The sequence below is a fragment of the Camelus dromedarius genome, chromosome 29 (assembly GCF_036321535.1).
Source record: "Camelus dromedarius isolate mCamDro1 chromosome 29, mCamDro1.pat, whole genome shotgun sequence".
Lineage (NCBI taxonomy): Eukaryota > Metazoa > Chordata > Mammalia > Artiodactyla > Camelidae > Camelus > Camelus dromedarius.
In genome coordinates, this window is record NC_087464.1 from 21,620,613 (window position 1) to 21,639,263 (window position 18,651).

Sequence of the window (18,651 nt, forward strand, 5' to 3'; positions counted from 1 at the left end):
TGCAGCCCATGGATCAAGGAGTCATGTTAACTTCCCAGTCTTATTCTTAAGAAATGGATTTCATAAGGCTTGAGCTGCCATGGGTAGCGATTCCACTGAAGGATCTGGGCAAAGTCAATTGAAAACCTTCTGGAAGGATTCACTATTCAGGGTGCCGTTAAGAACAGTCGTGATTCAATGCAAGAGGTCAAAATATCAATATTAATGGGAGTCTGGAAGAAGTTGATGCCATCCCTCATGGATGACTTTGAGGGGTTCAAGACTTTAGTGGCAGAGTATATTTCGGTAATATGTATATATTTATATACCATAAAGATGTGTTGATGAGAGAACCAGGAAGGGAGCTGAAATCTCCTGCTGCAGCCAGTGGAAGAGCTCAGAGAGGAGGCAAGCTCCCTGCCAGCTTCCAGGTGGGTGGTGGGGATGGGGAACCTTGGGCAGCGGTCACAGAGAGGACGAGGGACAGAGCGTGAGCAACCATGGCCTGTCTGCTTGTGGTCGATGGCAGAGGGGACGATGAGAGATGTCCTGGGAGCCAGGCCAGGCCCGACCACCAAGCCCCTCCCTGTCTTGCTCAAGAGCAGGGGTCTTGCTTTGAAGGCAGTGGTGAGGGGGGCTCTAAGCTGGGGGGGTGGTGATGAACTTGACCTTTTAGAGAAATGGCCCTGGTACCTGGTGAGGAGCAGGGGTGGGAGGTGGGGGAAGACTGGAATTCGGAGACTATTTAGGAGGTGTGGTTCAGCTGTGAGGCGGGGAAGGTTTGAACCAGGGCAGTGGAAATGGGACGGAGAAAAGGACAAGCTGGAGAGAGTTTAAGAAGCTCAGCTTTGCAGGACCTGGGGCCTGGTCGTCCTGGGGGGAGTGTGGGAGGGAGAGGGAAGGCGAGCACACCTCTGAGGGTCTGGCCTTCTGCCCGAGGGGGCGGGGGTGCCATTCGCTAAGCCGGCCCTGCTGCAGGGGGAGGTCTCAGCTGGAGGCCTGGACTGAGGGGGCTTCAGCGTGCCAGGTGGGAGTTGAAGCCATCTGGGGGTGGGGGCGAGCGAGAGGAGAAGAAATGGAGCCCCCAGAAACAATTATGGGATGGATGGAGGCAAAGAACCCCACAAAGCTGACTGAGAAGGTGCAACCAGGGAGGTGGAGGGGGGACCCAGGTTGTGCAGTACCCCAGAAACCAAAGAAGAAGCCCTTTTAGAGCAAGGAGGCCGTCAGCGCAGCATGTGCGGCTTAGGGGTCATTGGTCCCCACGGTGTGGCTGGCTTTCCTGGAGTGGTGGGGCTGGCGCCAGACTGCGATACATTAAGTGGAGACACCTCTTCAGAAACCTTTGCTGGGAGAAGACAGCGAGAGGGCAGTGGCTTCAGGGAGACACAGGGTCAGTGAGGGATTTTTTTAGGATAGAGGAAATGGAGAATGTTCACATGCCCAGAGGAAGTTCTGCTGGATACTAGTCTCTCTCCCCCTCCTGCAACTCCTCCCTGCACGGTGAGCCCACAGTCTAGGTCATGTCGGGGCTTAGCTGGCTGGCTTGGTCCTGTTGTCTGACACCACTGCCACCGTGCTCTGCCCTGAGGGCCCTGAACCCATTCTTTTAAGGTAGCTGGGACCCTCCTGCCAAAACAATCCCAGCGCAGCAGGAGACAGAGCAGCCGGTGTGCCTGTGAGCCAGGTCCCCTGGAGACGTCAGCTCCCGCATCCGGAGGGTTGCCTTTAGACCCTGAGGGAAGAGGCCGCCCAGGGAGGAGGCCAGCTCCCTTCATCCCGTCCCAAAGGGGAGGCTGCTCACTCTGCTCCTGTTTTATCAATGCCTAACCCCTGGGGGCGCCCTTGGATGCCCTGCAATCACCTCCTCAAGGTTCTGCCTGCATCCCCCAAGGTTTCCAAGCACTGAGAGCCTCTTGGCGCCCCATCACAGGGAAAGAGGCTGATGCCCCGAGGGGCGGGCTCAGGCCTCAGGTAGCAGGAGGCCAGGAAACCCTTGCTGCCACCTGACCGAGGCAGGGCCTGGAGCAAGTGCAAGGATCAGGACCTCCCACCCTCCCCTCATGCTATCTGAAGCCTGAGCCCCTTCTCTTGAGAGAAATGAGGGGAGTCCCTCCTGAGAGCAGGGCTTACCGTGGGAAAAGATGAGGGCCCCTGAGTGCGAAGGAAGTGGGGCCTGGGGACCAGAATGTTTATCTACTCCTCTCAGCCTCAGTTTCTGCATCTGCAAAATGAAACAAGAGCTTGGCTTATAGTCAATAATAAATGGTGCCATCCTCGAGATTTTGCCAAGACCCTGGCCTATCTTGAGTGTCAGAGCATCCTCACCTCTGGAAGGCAAGACTGGAATGAAGGAAGCTGAAAACCCTTAGTCCCAGGTGGGACAGAGGCAGCTGCAGCTGAGGGGTCCAGGTCCCTCAGTCCCTCCCTCAAAGCACTTTGCAACTGTTGGGGGAAGAATTGCAAGGCCCTGGGTGGGGGTGGGTGATAAGGTAACCCCTCCTCATTGCCTTCCTGCACTTCTGTTAACCAGGCTCTTTTCCAGTGGAGCTTTGTGGCTGCTGGCGGGGTGAGGCAGGCAGCGCTGGGGCTCTCGCTCCACTTTCCTCCAGGCCAGCGGAGAGCTGCAGCCAATGTCCTGTGGTTAGTAAGGAATGGGCAGAGCCAGAAAGGGGACCTGACTTTTTACTCCTAACCTCTCTTTCTCCTTGTTGCATCTGGGTGTGTGGCCTCCCTGGTTTCCCCCAGGGCACGGTCACCGCACCCTGCCGTTCTGTTGGGTACCCCAGGGGAGTTTGTTAAAAAGCCATATTCCCGGTCCTGCACACAGAGATCCTGACGTCCTGAATGTCCATGAGAGCCCGGGAGTCTTCAATTTAAACAAAACCGTCAGATGTTCCTTGAGCAGGGGGTCCTTGCCTTCAAATTGAGAAACACAAGCCATACATGGGTTGGTCAGATCATGTTTTCGGAGGTGTGAGACTGTGCTGGGTGCCATGAGGTGCAAGGGCAGTGTGGCCAGGTCCCTGCCTCCAGGGACAGGGGATCTCAGCAAAGGATGCTGCAGGGGAAAAGCCCCCTTCCCTGGGAGGGGCGGGTATTGAGTTTCAGAGCTGGATTGTCTTTCCAGCTTTGACCTTGACTCAGAGCAGCCGTTCAGGCCGTTTCTCATCCACAGTGGGAGGCTGGCCCAGGAGGTGTTCCGAGCCCTCTCCACAGCTGCCTTTTGGCTATTCTGTTTCCATGGGCTGGGCCAGGAAGGAGAGGCTCCCTCAGAGGGTGGGTCCCGTGTAGTTGGGCCAGCTAGCGGGGAAGGCAGGTGGCCAGCGTTCCTGCTGTTCCTACCTGGCACCATCTGGGCCCATAAACCCATCAGACTTCCATCCCTTCCTGGAGCACAGAGGCTCCCGTGTGCTATGCTCCTCCCTCTCCGGGCTCCTGGCCTAGTCTCAGCCTGGCCAGCTCCCCTCCTCACCCCCGGCCCGCACCCCCTGGGCCACTCCCTGCCTTTTCAGTGAGTGCTGCTTTGTTTATAAAGCAGGACGATTCCTTTTTTGTGAGGTTCCTAGGGTAGTCAAACCGAGAAACAAAAATAGAGTGGCAGTTTCCAGGGACTGTGGGCAGGGGAAAATGGGGAGTTAATGTTTAATGGGCCCAGAGTTTCAGTTGGGGAAGATGAACAAGTTCTGGAGGTGGATGGCGGTGATGGTTGCACAACAATGTGAATGTCCTTAATGCCACAGAACATTTTTGGACATGGTTAGAGTTCGTGTTATGTGTATTTTACCACAATTTCAAAAGAAGGAGAAGCAGCAGCCGCCATCGCCGCCGCCGCAGCAGCAGCAGCAGCAGCAGCAGGAGAAGAAATCACATTTGGACCAGATCCCGTACCCCCCGTCCTGGCCGGGACTTTCTGCTTTGGGAGCCCCAGAATTGGGCGTTTGGGGTGGATGTGGCCGGTCTAACATTTCAAAGGAGACAAACACTGAGTTTCAAAGACTGTCAAATTCGAGGGAGCGAACAGCAACCAAGGAAACTGGGAGAGTAGCTGGTTTTCTTAGACAGCTTGAGAACACGCTGCAGAGTCAGCCTCTGGATCCGAATGCCAGCTCACCTCCCAGGGCCTGAGTGACCTTGGGTGGCTTCTTTAACCTCTCTGAGCTTCAGCTTCTCCTCTGTAAAATGGGAATCCCAGGCAAGGAGGGCCAGCCAAGGATCTGCAACCTATTGATATATATACTAGATGGCAAATGTTAGTCTCATAAAGAATCAGAAGATTTGTATCATCTAACCCATCTCTCCAGCAGAAGGGGAAACTGAGGCCTGGAGAGGGGATTTGTCTTGCCCAAGGCCACACAACCAGACCATTACTGAGCTCTGACCTCAAGATATTGGACGGCAACCCAGGTTTCTCTCCATCTACAGGGAGCTGTTGTGCAATTGTCAGTCTCCCAGCCCGGAGATGGGGGAGCCGTGTGGGGTGGACATCAGGCTGCCACATGTCCCTCTGTGTTCTCAAAGATGGTGACATAACTGGCAGCTACCAGCCCCCACCTTCTCCTCCCTTCATGGAAATCAGGATAGCCCTTTGTGAGGAAGACATAAATTGTATCAGCCAAGCATGTCTGTGGCGTAGCAAGTGTGGGTGGAGGAGCACAGGCTTTCTGTAGCTTTGCCAGGCTCAGCTAGCTGGCCCCGTGCTAGGGGCGTGTGGGAGAAGGGACCCCAGCTGGTGTGAATTAGTGTGAGCTTCTCGTCTCGGTGCAAGGAGGGGCCCAAGACAAATGCACCAGGGTCATACGGGACCAGCTTCTAAGTATCTTCTTTGGAGAAAGATGTGCTCCTGGTGAGGAAGCCACCCCCGAAGGCAGGAGCATTGGAATGAGTTACTAAGGGTTTTAAGGAATTGGTCGTTCATGCATGGGTTTGTTCATTGATTCATTTGTTCATTCATGCATAATGTGTAATCACTCAGTGTCTGCTCTAAACCCAAAATTAGGGGTAAAGGAGGGAAATCAGGTCTCTTGAGGTTTAATCGGGGGATCAGGCACGTCATCGCCACAAGGTACAATGGAGCGCTGGGGGAGGGAGATTGATGTTCTGAGGACTACAGGAACACCCAGTGAGCCTTTAATAGAAAAGTTTCATGGAGATGATGTTTGAGCTGAGGCCAGAAGGAGAGGAAGGCTTTTCCAAGGAGAGAAAGAGGAAAAGGCCCTGCTAGTTAGCACACAGGCCAAGATACTGTAACAAGAAAACCAAAATCACAGGGGCTTAAACAAGGCTGGGTTCATTTCTCTGTCATGGAGGGACAAGTGGGGTCCACAGTTAAGGCTCAGGTGGTGGCTTGGGGCTGGTGGGGACCCAGCATGCTCCCATCTTGTTGCCCAGCCCTCCCTAATTGAAGATGGCTCCCCGCCACACCTGCACACCCACATTCTAGTCTTTGGGAAAAGGAAAAGTGGAGAAAGAGCCTGATCCCTTGAAGGTCACAACTGGGAAGTGGTACATGGAACTTCTCTGCTCCCAAGCCATTGGCCAGAATGGGCCACATGGCCCATTGGGTCACATGGCCATTCTGGGATGCAAGGAAGGCTGGGAAATGTAGTCTTTTTCTGGGTGGCCATGCTGAAGCTCCAATTATGGTATAAGAAGGAGGGAAGAGAGATTGGGGGTGTGGGGAGAGGCAGTGGGCAGTTCTTGCCACATGCAAAGACAAGGCAGAGGAGAAAGAGCTTTTATGTTTGTAGACTTGCAAGTGGGTCGTGGCGGAACAGGAGTGCAAGGTGTGACTACAGAGGGAGGCAGGGTCTTGAGTGTCAGTCCAGAGGATTCAGAGTGTGTCTGTGTGCAGTGGGAGCCCCGGAGGTGCTGAGTGAGGGGCTGGCACAGGAGGGGACACGGACCTGAGCTGGGGCCCTCAAAGGTGGGGTGGGGAGGGCACGGGGGCTGAGGAACACTTAGGGGGTGGTGAAGACTCTTCCCATTATTGAACAAGAGCAGAGCCCTGGATTCTGAGCTCTGGAATCTTCTCTGCTGGTGGAGGGAGGGAGCAGGGAGAGCAATAGCCATGACCTCTTTTCTTTCTCACTTCTCCTCAGACGGTCCTGCGTATCGTGGTGCTTGGGATCTGGGACTACATTGAAAACAAAATAGAGGTAAAGACCAATATCCACCCCCATCCCCCAGGCCAGCCATCCTAGAAGCTGGAAAATGTCCCTGTCCCATCTGTCCCAGGGTGGGAGCCATCAAAAAAGGCCAGCTCCTTCCCACACTGGACACAGGAGTCTGTTCAGACATGCATGTTGAGTGGGGGTGAGGGGTGGCGAACTGAGAAAGTTTCCAGCAAAGGAATGGTCTAAAAATCTCCTTCAAGTTCTGCAAAACTTAAAAAGTTATTCTTGTATCATTTTGAAAAGTTTTTGAAATATATTTTAAAACAAAGAAATTCACTCTAAAATGGCCCCGTGATCAGAGAGCTGAGCCGGGAAACCATAAAAGCGCTTCTCAGTCTGGGTTTCTGGAGAGCAAAGCAGTCGCTCTGCTTCACGTGAAAGCAGGTGGGGTGTGCGGGGTGGAGCGGAGGTGCCGGGGAGAGTGGCTGTCCCCTGGAGCCTGGTATGTGTGGGACAAGGTGTCTGCTGTCCCCTCCTTCTTCACCTCGCCCCTCACCCCCTCCACCACACACACACACGTTTTAGCCTCTTTGGGCCAAATGCTTGGAGCATAGATGTCTGGCAGTTGGAAGTCTCAGACTGAGGCCAGGCTGGAACAGGCAGGTGGAAGGGCAGGGCCCAGGGAGAAGTGCAGGCTGTGTCCCCTCTTCTCCAAGCTCTGCCTCGCTGCAGGGTTAGACTGAGAACCAGCATCCGATGGAGATGAGCTGCAGGCTCTGAGCTCTTGCTACCCAAGGGGAAGGGACTTGCCCTGAGCCCCCACTGCCACAGAGGGATTCAGTGAGGCTGGCGCAGGAACCCTGGGACACGGGATGCAGGCCCCAGCCCGAGAAGGGACAAGATGCTGAAAACAGATGCTTGAAAGAAAAGCTTGGATCAGCCCAGGGCTGTCTGAACAAAGACTGGGGATGGACTGAGGTCATTTGCAGGAGAGAGAGTGCTCAGGAGCTTGTCCAGGAGGGGGAGGCCCCTAAAGACAGAGGAGGGTCAGGAGAGGGAGCCCGGGATGGGGTGACCTACTGAGAGGGGTTGGGGTGGGTGTTGGCCAGCACCAGCTGCTTTGCCTGACCTGGTCTCTGGTTCCGGGATGTTCAGGAAGGTGGCCCAGGGCACTGAAATCCACCTCCTCTCACAGGTGTTCGACGGGGCTGTGATCATCCTGTCATTGGCCCCGATGGTGGCGTCCACCGTGGCCAATGGGCCCAGGAGCCCCTGGGACGCCATCAGCCTCATCATCATGCTCCGGATCTGGCGGGTGAAGAGGGTCATTGATGGTGAGTGGCCCACACGGGGTGAGCTCAAGGCAGGAAGGGTGGCCTCTGGGGTCTCTCGTCCCCTTGTCTGGGCACCCTCTCCCTGGTTCCCACCCCTACATCCCACCCCGTGAACACTGTGGGGTTTGACGTCTTGCCCGGGAGCCCCCTCATCCAGAGTCCTCATCAAACTGGGATGTGATTGGGTCCAGCTTTGGAAGGCTCGACCTGGGAAGGCGCTGGGAGACCATCTAGTCTGTTCTTCTCATTTCCCAGATGAGGAAACTGGGGCCCAGAGGGATGAGGGTCACACAGCAAAGCAGCTCTGAGCTAGAAGTGGAGCCGGCCTCCTTACGCACACCAGCGCCCTCTGAGCTGTTTGCCCTCCCCCATGTGCGCAGGCCCTGTTCTTGGCAAAGTCCCTGAGAATATCCGCTCCCTTCAGGGCAGGAACAGTGACTTCTGGCTCTTCTCTGCCAGCTGTGGACAGCTGGATGCCATGATACTGAGGGGTCTTGGCAGCCCCAGCTGTGAATGCTCTTCCCAGCTGTTCCCCCCTTTTCCTGACACATCAGGTGTAGCTGAGCCACCAGGAGCATCCCGATGGGGATGTGCGGCGAGAACCGATGGCTGTTAATTGGCTGCTCTTGTCCTGGGTGTGAACTGGCTTCAGCAGAGATCCGAGGATGCAGTGGCCACTTGGGGCAGCCTCTGGGGCCTGGAGACTAGTCTCAGGGACACATGGGCTGTCCTTGAGCTTGGCAGCAAACAGAAAACTCCTGATTTCTCTCTTCTGCATGATTCACGGAGCAGCCAGTGAACATCTGGAGGTTGGGAAGCTGGGGGTGGAAAGGGACTTGGAGAGTTGAGACATGGAGAATTCTAGAATACAGTGGCAAGACAGGCATGTAACCAAGGTTTCTGAAGAATCTGAAAGGGCTGGGTTCTGAGAAGTATGAGAAGAATTTGAAGCACAAAGGTCAAGGTCAGGTCAAGAATTAACACTGAGACTTTCAAAGAGCCAGAGACCTGCAGGGTCACTGGGGCTGCCACTGGCTAGGAACTCATGGGGTCCTCCAGCCCAGAGTCCAGGCTCTCTCCTTTGGGTCTCAATGTGTGTCTGTTATAAGTAGGATCAACTGTGAGTAACAGAGACCCAGAATAACAGTGACTGAAACAAAACAGAAGCTTATTTCTCTCACATGAAAGTCTGCAGGTAGGCAGTCTAGGGCCGATATGGAGCTTTCTACTGTAGTCATGGTCCCAGGTTCCTCCTATTTTGTTACTTTGCTACTTTCCAGAGTCACCCCCATGGCCCAAAATTGCTGCTTCAGTGCCTGCCATCACATCCTCATTTCAGCCAATAGGAAGAAGGAAGGGAGGAAGTAAAGATAAAGAGGCCAAAGGAAAGTCTCAGCTGCCTTTTCTTTTTATACATCTTTATTGAGGTACAGTTCACATACCATAAAACTCACCCATTTAAAGTCCACAAGTCAATGGTTTTTAGTATATTCACAGAATTGTGCAAACACCACCAAAATCCAAGTTTGGAGCATTTTTATCACTTCAAAAAGAAACCCATACCCCTTGGCAGTCACTGCCCATTTCCCCCCTCCCCCAGCCTTAGACTACCACTGTTCTGCTTTTTGTTTCTATAGATTTGCCTCTTCTGGATGTTTCATAGAAATGGGATCATATGATATGTGGTCTGCTGTGTCTGGCTTCTTTCACTTAGCATAATGCTTTCAAGGTTGATCCAGCTTGTAGCATGTGTCAGTACTTTACTCCTTTTCATTGTCAAATAGTATTCCATCGTATGGCTATGCCACATTTTATTTATCCATTCATCAATTGATAGACATTTAGGTTCTTTCCATTTTGGGCTGCTTTGGACACTCATGTAGAAGTTTTTGTATGGACATCTGTTTTCGTTTCTCTTAGATTCTTAGGGATGGCATTACTGGGCCATATGATCACTCTTTGTCGAACATTTTGAAGAACTGCCGTTTTCCAGGGAAGCTGCCCCATTTTACATTCCCGCCAGCAGTGTAGGAGGCTCTGACATTCCCACTTGCTCGTCACCCCCAGCTGCCTTTTAAGGAATTAGGCTTCTGGAAGCTGCTGCACGACACCTCCATCTGCGTCCCGTTGTCCAGAGTGTAACCTTATGGCTACTCAGAGCTACAAACGACACCGGCAAATACAGTCCTTATACCAGGCAGCTGTGCACGCGGCCAAAATTAAGGGCTCTTCTGTCACTATGGAAAGGGAGGAAAATGGGTATCTCAGCCACAATGGGTTAAGAGTCTAGCTCTCTTATGCTATCTGGGTGCTGCTGGGTACCTGGACCCCATCCCCCGCCCCCGCAGATCCCCCAGAAACCACACCTGGACCTGAACCTGCTGCTGGCTGAACGCTGGGACCACCCCCAACGCCTGCCAGCCCTGCCACTGCCAGGCTCTTCACGGCACTCTCTCTGTCTTCCAGCCTACGTCCTGCCTGTGAAGGTGGAGATGGAGATGGTCATCCAGCAGTACGAGAAGGCCAAGGTCATCCAGGAAGAGCAGCTGGAGAGACTGACGCAGATCTGTCAGGAGCAAGGGGTAACGCACTGCTGCTCTCAGCTCCGCGCTGTTCCGTCCAGGGCTGAGGACACTAGTGGTGCCTAAAGCCACAGGACGCCAGAGCCGCAGGGTCCCGAGGTCAGGGAGCTCCTCCGGCCCTTCATGGATGCGTGGGGAACCTGAGGCCCAGAGAGGGGGAAATGCATCTCTAAGGTCACACATACCTGTCCAGGCTTCTTGTCATCAGGCCACGGTGACCTGTCAGTTCGCCAGCGTGAACCGTCTGATTCACCGCTCGATTATCAGGGTCTTGTGGGTGCAGTGGTCTCTGAAGCTGGGGTCGGGTTCTGTCTGCAGAGGTTGCCACCCAAGCCCCCAGACACCCCAGAAGGCATCAGACAGAGCAAATACTCTCTGGCCCCTAGGAGCCGTGCTAAAGACTCAGAGATGGATGGCAGGGCCCCGCAAGGCTGTGCTGGGCAGAGTCAAGGGAGATGGGCAGCTGGGCCGCAAGAAGGTCTGGTCTGTCTGGGAGTCCGGAGGCCTCGCTCAAGGCCCAGCGCCTGGCCCCCTGCTCCCTCCCACAGGACCTCCGCAGAGTCACACCGCTTCTTTGCCCTCACTTCCTTCACCCCTAAGATGGGGGGGCTGCTCCCCTGTAAGTGGGACAGGCAACCCCTTCCAGAGGAGTTTAGGGGAAGGGACAGGGGTGCCTAGGAGGTGGGAGGACCGCAGGGCCCTGCAGCGAGAAAGCTCTGTAGAAACACAGCCTCAGGTGCAGGGCGTGTTCTGGTACCAGGCGTGCAGGGTGAGGGACTAGCCAGCAAAGCGGTGGGAACGTCTGTGGGCAGGAGGCCCCTCAGCCCTGCAGCCCTCGCCCTCAGCCTCCACGGGGCCCTGGACACTCACTGCCCCCCAGACAGCTTCTCCCGCTGAGCTGGACGTCTCCTGGGCAGGCGTCATTCGACTCGTGTTCGCCCCCAGCCCCAGCCCAGCACCCCATGCAGGAGGGTCTCCTGGCTCCTCAGCCCTGACCTCTCATCGCTGGAGGAGGAGCCGGAGCAGGTGGGAAGTCTGTGGAACGTCCCCACAGACCCATCCCTGGAAATATCCCCACAGGAACACTCACACAGCGTCTTCATCATCATCCCCTTGGAATGTCTGTCAGGGAGCCAGATCTTTCTGTCTACTTTGGGAACAACACAGCCTTTCACTTCAGCACAAAATGCTTATGAGTGACAAGAGGGGGCATCAGGGGACACACCCTCAGGGCACATGGCCCACGGGGCCCTGGGACCCGGCTGTCTACACGGGGTGCTAGGCTGGGAAGATGGCTTCTCCAGCCCCTGAGCAGTTGGCCTCAGCTTCATTCTCACCCTGCACCTCGTTGGGTGGTACCATCCAGGACCCGCGCTGTGGCCCAGCCTGTGCAGGCCCTTGGGATGCCTCCGTGGACAGGATTGGCCCCTGCCCTCCGGGGGCTCTGGGTGACTCAGGGATGTTGGCAGGCCATGGATAGACAGTGGCAGTCTGGTGTGATGCGTGCTTCAGTGGGACACGTCAGGGACTCTGCATGCTGGAGGAGGCGGGGGCGATGGGTTTCCAGAGGCGCTGACACTGAGCTGTGACCCCTTGGAGAAGGGTGCCGGGCAGAGGGGACAGGTGAGGCATGATAGTGGGTGCTGTGCTCAGGAGTTCAAGGCTATTCAGGGTGTGAGCAGAGGGAAGAAGTGGGGAGATTTGGAGGCAGGCTTGGGAAGGGCCCGCAAGGCTGACCTGGGAGTTTGGGCTTCATCCTGTTGGGAACGAGGAAGTCTGGAGCGTTAGAAGCAGGCGGGGGATCTGCTCAGATTTGAGTTTTTGGTGGATCTTTCTGGCTACCGTTGGAGGACGGATGGGAGAGGGCAGGAGTGGAGCTGAGAAGCCTGGTAGAGGCTGTGGAACCACCAGGGGCAGAGGGTCCTGGGTTAGGGGCAGAGGGAGGTGGAGAGGATGGGGAGAGGACGGCGCGAGTGTCATCCAGGCGGGGCTGCTGCTCGGTCAGCCGCTCTCAGCCTGCTGTCTAGTAGGAAAGTGAACGCTCTGCTCCGCTGCATTCGGCCACGCAAAAGACACAGACACAGCACGCAGCTGTGAGTTGGAGCGTGAATTGGAGCGAGCTGGCCCCACGCACGTCCCACGTCAGCCATCCCGGTGACGTGTGGCCGAGGGGAAGCCCTGCTGGCAGCCCACCTCCCACCGTTTCCTCCCCATGACCCCATCCTGAGCCCCCGGGACCCCAGGTTCACATCACCCCCTGCACGTGGCCTCCTTCTCGGGGATCTGGGCCAGAGGGAGACTCCCTTGGATCCTGCACAGGAAAGAGCCAATAAATAAAGACAGATTCCCTCTAGGTAGTGACATCTGGAAAAGAGATGAACAGAAACAAACCATTTTAATTTAAAAAGCACCTGAAGCCTGTCATCTTTGTTAAGACAGCCAGAAAAGGGCCAGACGGGCTGGAATCCCAGCCGGCTGCCAGGAGGGTGGGAGGGGCTGGTCAGAGCAGCGCTCGGGGGGTCGCGGAGCATCCAGGAATGCCCTGCTCCCAGAGCTCAGGCGCCACAGGGTGGAGCAACGATACATCTCATTTTCAGCTGGACTTAAGTCCAGGTTTGGGACTTGGCTGGGCAAAAAAAACACCCTTAAAGAAATGTGAGTGCTGGCTCGTGGCAAGTCAGGGACGGCCAACCGTTTGAGAACAGTGCCCGGAATGGTAAAGACTAGACATTAGGGACAGACCTGAGTGCAAAACCAGCTTGGCTGCTTGTGGCTTTGGGCACTGATGGGACCTCTGTGGGCCTTGGTTTTCCTCATCTGAAAAATGGGCATCATAATAAAGTCCCTCAAGGATGGTTGTGAGAGCGCTTAGCCTAAAGCCTGACATATGATAAACGGTGACTCTAGGGGAACTCACCCCCTCTTCCCCACGTACACCCATTTTATATGTAAGAAAATTGAGAAATGGTGACTTGCTCACGAGCACACAGCTAAGCGAAGGCTTTTAGGGCCAGGATTAGATCCAGGTACGCTAACTGTGAACGCTCTTCCCCAGCCCACCTGGCTTAGGGTCACATTCTGCGACGTTTTTCTTCTCATGTCGCTTCTCAGCGCGCAGCGCAAACAGTGGTCAGACGACCGCCCGTCTCATGGCGCAGACCCGGCTGCACTCAGCTGCCTCCCTGGTGTTTCACGCAACCCCCACCCCCACCCCATTCCAGGTCATTCTGTTCATCTTTGTCACAAACTCGCGCGCTCTCTCTCCCTGCTGGAATCCTCAGGGTTTAATGAAGCAATTTCCAAGCTGAATTCATGTACACTATCCCCCATCCCAGTTGAACTTAACCCAAGTTCCAATGACGTGTCGAATCTCAGTTTAAATGAAACACTCACTTTGCATTCACCTCGCTCGCTCCCTCGTGGATATTTGTATAACTATCTGCTAAGGCTTCACTCATCTTAGCTCTTTTGAAAAATAAACTTTATTTTTTTAGAACAGTTTCAGATTTATAGGAAGACTGTGACAACAGGACAGAGTTCCCCTATGCCCTGTACCCCACTTCCCCATTATTAACATCTTACATTGGTATCATGCATTTGTTCCAATTAATGAATTGATTAATCATATGAATCAAATGAATAATCAATTAATGTGTTATTACCAAAGTCTACACATTGTTCAGAGGCCCTTAGCATTTCTCTAATGTCCTTGATCTGTTCCAGGATCCCGTCCAGGACCCCACATCGCATTTAGTCATCATGTCTCCTTGGGCTCCTCTTGGCTATAAAAGTTCCTCAGACTTTCCTTGTTTTTGATGGCCTTGACGGTTTTGAGGAGTTCTGGGCAGGCGTTTTATAGGATGTCCTTCTACTGGGATTTGTCTGATGTTTTTCTCATGACTAGATTGGAGTTACGTGTTTTGGGGAGGGAGACCGCAGAGGTCACGTGCCCCTCTCCTCCCATCATATCAAAGGTACAGACTGTCACTGTGACATCCCTGTGCACGTTGACCTTGATCCACCTGGCTGAGATCGTATTTGTCTGGTCTCTCTGCTGGAAAGTGACTGACTCTTTTTATTCCTCTTAGCTTTTTTAGAAAGCCTCAGTTGCTTCCTACTGTGACCCTGTAGAGACTTTTGGGTGACATGGTTTGCCAGCTTCTTACATGAATGTCTCGTACATTTTATGTTCTGTGCCACGTGGCAGTTCATTTCTTAAGCACAGGCCACGCCCAAGGTGTCCCAGAACCACCCCCATGTTATAGATGAGGGGCCCCTGGGTTTGGCAGATGGGGGAATGTGAGGCAACAGGGGTCTCGTATGGCTCATTTTAATCCTCTCCCCCCAGATCACACTGGCCCTCTGGTTTTAACAGGGAGACACGCTCCTATGCCTCCCACGTTCCCAAATCTCTCCTGACTACTGGGCTCACCGCATCGTTAGCAGATTCCCACCGGAAAGAGGAGCCTAGAGGGGCCGGGGGGTGGGGGTGGGGGTGGCGGGCAAGGAGGAGGGCACTGTGTTGGTGAGTCTTACCTCCCCCAAGTCCTGGCTGGCCTTCCGCAGCCTTCTCTAGGCTGCTTACCTCTGATTCAGGAAGCTCAGACCCCTGCGTTCAGGAGTCCTTCAGCAGGAAGGTCATCCCCATTCACTTTCTTTTGCTCTCTGCCTGGATTTTGCTCCCTGTCTGTCTGGCCAGAATTTTCACGGGTGCACAGGTGGATTTCAGAGGTGGAGTCCTAGTTCCTGTCCTTCAGAGCGATGGTAGGAACTTTTTGTCTCTCACTACGTACTGGCTGCTTCAGAAATCAAGGCTATTTTAGACACAGCGGTTAAATCAATGCAATGATAGATTCTTCTGACTCGTCTTAACAAAACCACTTCTGAGGCTTTACGTGTGTCCCTGCCCAGGACCTTGCTCCAATTCCAAAACATAATCTGAAAGCCCCACTGTACCTGCTCCTTGCTCTATAAGCTTTGCAACAACTTTTGACCCAGCTCGTCCCACTGTCAAAGTGTGTTTCTCGTCCCTGCGGGGTCCTGAGGGACCCATTAAGTTCTCCTTCCTCAGCACCATTCACCCTGAGACCACTGGCAAAAGACCCAGGGACGTGGGCTCAGTCCAGGGTGACCTGTGGCCCAGCCGGCAAGGAGGCCAGTGGAGCTCTGTGAGCCCCTCAGGACAGCCTTAGGCCTGGGGCGAGTGTCAGCCTCTGAAAGAAGAGACCGGTGTTGGGGCAGCTGGAGGTGGGGCATCCTCTCACTCAAGGAGCCAGTGAGCAGGAGTCTAACCTCAGCTCCACCAATTAATCCCTTAATCCCTTAATCCCTGGGCCTCAGGATCATTATTGGAAAAATGGAGGAAACAAGACTTACATCGCAAGGATGCTGTGAAGATCAGATTAATTCAAGTAATATATATAAAGTCTGATTCACTGGAGTCTCTCAGTAAATGTTAAAAAAAAAAGAGCATAAAAATAACACTAGATCGTTTGTATAACAGTGACCATTCACAGAAGCACTGCCACATGTTTTGGCTCCTTTTGACTTTGCCGGTCAGCGTTGGCAGGCTGGGTGTTGTTAATCCTTTTATAGATGGAAACACTGAGGCTGAGAGAGGCTGTTGCTTGCCCAGAGCCTCACCGTTTGCCATGGGAGGGCTGGCGATGGAAGTCGGGGCTTCAGTGTCCATTTCCTACGCCAGAAATAGAGCGTCTGCGCAAGTCACCGTTAGGATGAGTGACGCAAGCTTCGCCGTTAAACAAACTCAGAAATCTCGGTGTCCTGACACGAGAGGAGGGTTTGTCACACACACCACAGCCCAGGGCGGCTGCACTGGGTTGGGGTAAAGGGACACTGTGTTCCGCACAGTCACTCCGGGCTCCAGGCTCTTCCCGTTTTGTGGCTCTTTCTTATTCTAAGTGCCCGGAGTTTTCTCCCTATGGCCAGGGCTAACAAAGGGAACCATGCATAGAAGATTTTTATCGGCCTGGCCTGAAAACGGTGACCTCGCTTCCGTCCCCGTTTCCTAAGTAAACTCAGTTACACGGTCACACCTAAAGCATCAGATGCTGACAAAGTAATCTGTGCACCAAGAAGCAAACAGTCCACCTGCACAGTCACCGGATAGGCTCACGGTCCTTCCTGCCTCCGTTACCCCCGTCCCAACAGCAAGAGGAATGGTCACTTGTGTTAATCCTCCCTGGACGATGCAGGTCTCCCCGGCCTGCTTCCTGAAGAAACAGGATGATAATCTGGACCCTAAGCTGTAGGCTTTCCTGGAGGCAGGTGGTAGGGGGCAGGGCAGTATCCACTCCACTGTCTTTAAGGGCCAACAGCCCCTTTGGTCGGTCAGGAACAGCAGGAAAGGGGTTCTACCCTGGCTTTGGGGGTGCTAGCTCATTCCAGAGAGCCCCCTCTTTTCTTTCAGAGGCCACAAGCCTCCAGCTCAAAGCACAATAGGCTTTGTTACCCAGATTATTCAAGATCCCCACTGTGGGAAATGAAGTGTATTTTTTTTTAACATGGAAAGTGATTTGTAAAACAGCCGATAGCTTTAATGACAAGCCTATTTAGCTGATAAAATTAGCCATCAGAGGAATAACTTATGTTATCCTTTTGCCATAATTTAAATTTATGGCCAACTACCAGTCATCTTCACAGTGGATGGAAAGGGGCCAAGGTCGAATTCAGCTTCACCCTACTCCTAAATCATTAGTTTGCAACTGTCTCCTGAGTTTTATTGTTACCAACAATGGTGAAACTAATGGAAATAAACATTGGATGCCATCCCAATAGCAGATGGGCTTGAAGGCAGGGCAGCCTGTGCAGACAGCACTAATAGGATGGAAGAAAATTATTGCTATTGCATTAGATACCGTCGAGCTTCTGGCCAAAGTGTGCATTGATCAGGCCAAGGCCGCGATGATTGTACTCCACAGACCAGACCATTAAAGGCAGAGATGCGCTGGGTGCACCCGCCCCGCCGCCCCGGGGGTCTGGCCCTGCCTGGGCGTGCATTAAAAGCCCAGCCCAATGGAAGGGGCCTGACTCACTGCAGTAATGCATGCGGAGGGGTTCCCTGTGGATCCAGCTGAGCTGGTCAGGTTATCTGATTACAGATACTTAGCTAAGGATGTGCCTTTGTAGGGCTGGGGCTGCACTTTCATTCTTCCCAAATCACAGGATTTTTTATTTATTTTTTATTCAATGGGCCAGTGTACCAGTGGAAAATTTGCTTCATTTTGTCCTCAAAACCACTATGCCACTTTCTGTCCCAGAGGCCCAGGCCCACGTGAGCCCTGGAGAGCCTCAGAACCATGGGTGCTTCCCTTTATCTCTGTTTAGCAGTTTGACGACAGGGTCTAGGTGTGGGGGGTTTGTGTTTATCCTCATGGGGGTTCTCTAAGTTTCTCAAATTTGTGGGTTGACGTTTTTCACTAGATTTGGAAAGTTTTTGGCCGCTGTTTCTTCATGCATTGCTTCGGACCCATCTCGTCATTTTCCATCCGGAGCTCCGATCGCGTGTGCCAGACCTTGTAGTCATGCTTCACATCTCTCTTCTACCCTATTCTGCTCCCCTATTCTCTCCCTTTTCTTTTTGTGGCTGTAAGTTTTAATATTTTTCTATAGACCTATCCTCAAGTTCAACATCCCTACCTTCTACCTTGTCCAGTCTGTTGTTAAACCCATCCCACTCAGTACTCAATTACAGACGTTGTATATTAGGCTTTCTTTTTTTTTTTCTTTAAGTGAAATATAGTCAGTTTATAATGTTGTGTAGATTTCTGATGTACAGCATGTTTCCAAGATTTCATTAAAAGTTTCATTTGACTTCCTTTATAGGTTCTATTTCTCCACTGAAATGCTATATCCATTTTGTTCATCTTTCCCCTTATTTTCTTTAACATATTATTCACAGTTATTTTGAAGCCTTTGTCTGTTAATTCAAATATTTATACAGGTCAGCCTCTATGCAAATTCTAAGCAGCTTCTTAACTCTTTATGATCTGATAATCGATCACTTTTTCCTGCTTGTTTGCGTGAATGGTAATTCTTTTTTTCTTTCCAGGCTAAATTTTTTTTTATACAGAAGAAACTTTTTAAAATCTATTTTTATATATAGTGGCTAACATTTGCAAATCTCAAACTCCCAAATTAGCCCTTCCCACTCCCTTTCCCTGGTAACCATAGGATTTTTTACTATGTCTGCAAGGCTGTTTCTGTTTAGTAGATGAGTTCATAGTGTCCTTTTTTTCTTTTTTAGATTCCACATATGAATGATATCATATGGTATTTTTCTTTCTCTTTCTGGCTTGCTTCACTTAGAATGACAGTCTGTAGGTCCATCTATGTTGCTGCAAATGGCATTATTTTATTCTTTTTATGGCTGAGTAGTATTCCATTGTATATATACCACAACTTCTTCATCCAGTCATCTGGTGATGGACATTTAGTTTGTTTCCATGTCTTGGCTATTGTATATACTGCTGCTATGAACATTGGGGTGCATGTAGCTTTTTGAATTAGAGTTCCATCTGGATATATACCCAGAAGTGGGATTGCTGGATCACATGGTAAGTCTATTTTTAGTTTTTTCAGGACTCTCCATACTGTTTTCCATAATGGCTGCACCAAAGT

General features: G+C 52.6%; 1 protein-coding gene across 3 annotated transcripts in view; it reads left to right on the forward strand.

Annotated features, from left to right (window-relative positions):
• TMEM266 (transmembrane protein 266) overlaps positions 1–18,651 on the forward strand; it is a 102,211-nt gene that overhangs the window by 64,516 nt on the left and 19,044 nt on the right. For all 3 annotated transcript variants that reach the window (XM_031440760.2, XM_031440762.2, XM_064480676.1), the window contains 3 exons: positions 6,081–6,137; positions 7,291–7,429; positions 9,896–10,011. In XM_031440760.2, coding sequence (XP_031296620.2) covers positions 6,081–6,137; positions 7,291–7,429; positions 9,896–10,011 — 312 coding nt within the window. The remainder of the gene's footprint in view (positions 1–6,080; positions 6,138–7,290; positions 7,430–9,895; positions 10,012–18,651) is intronic.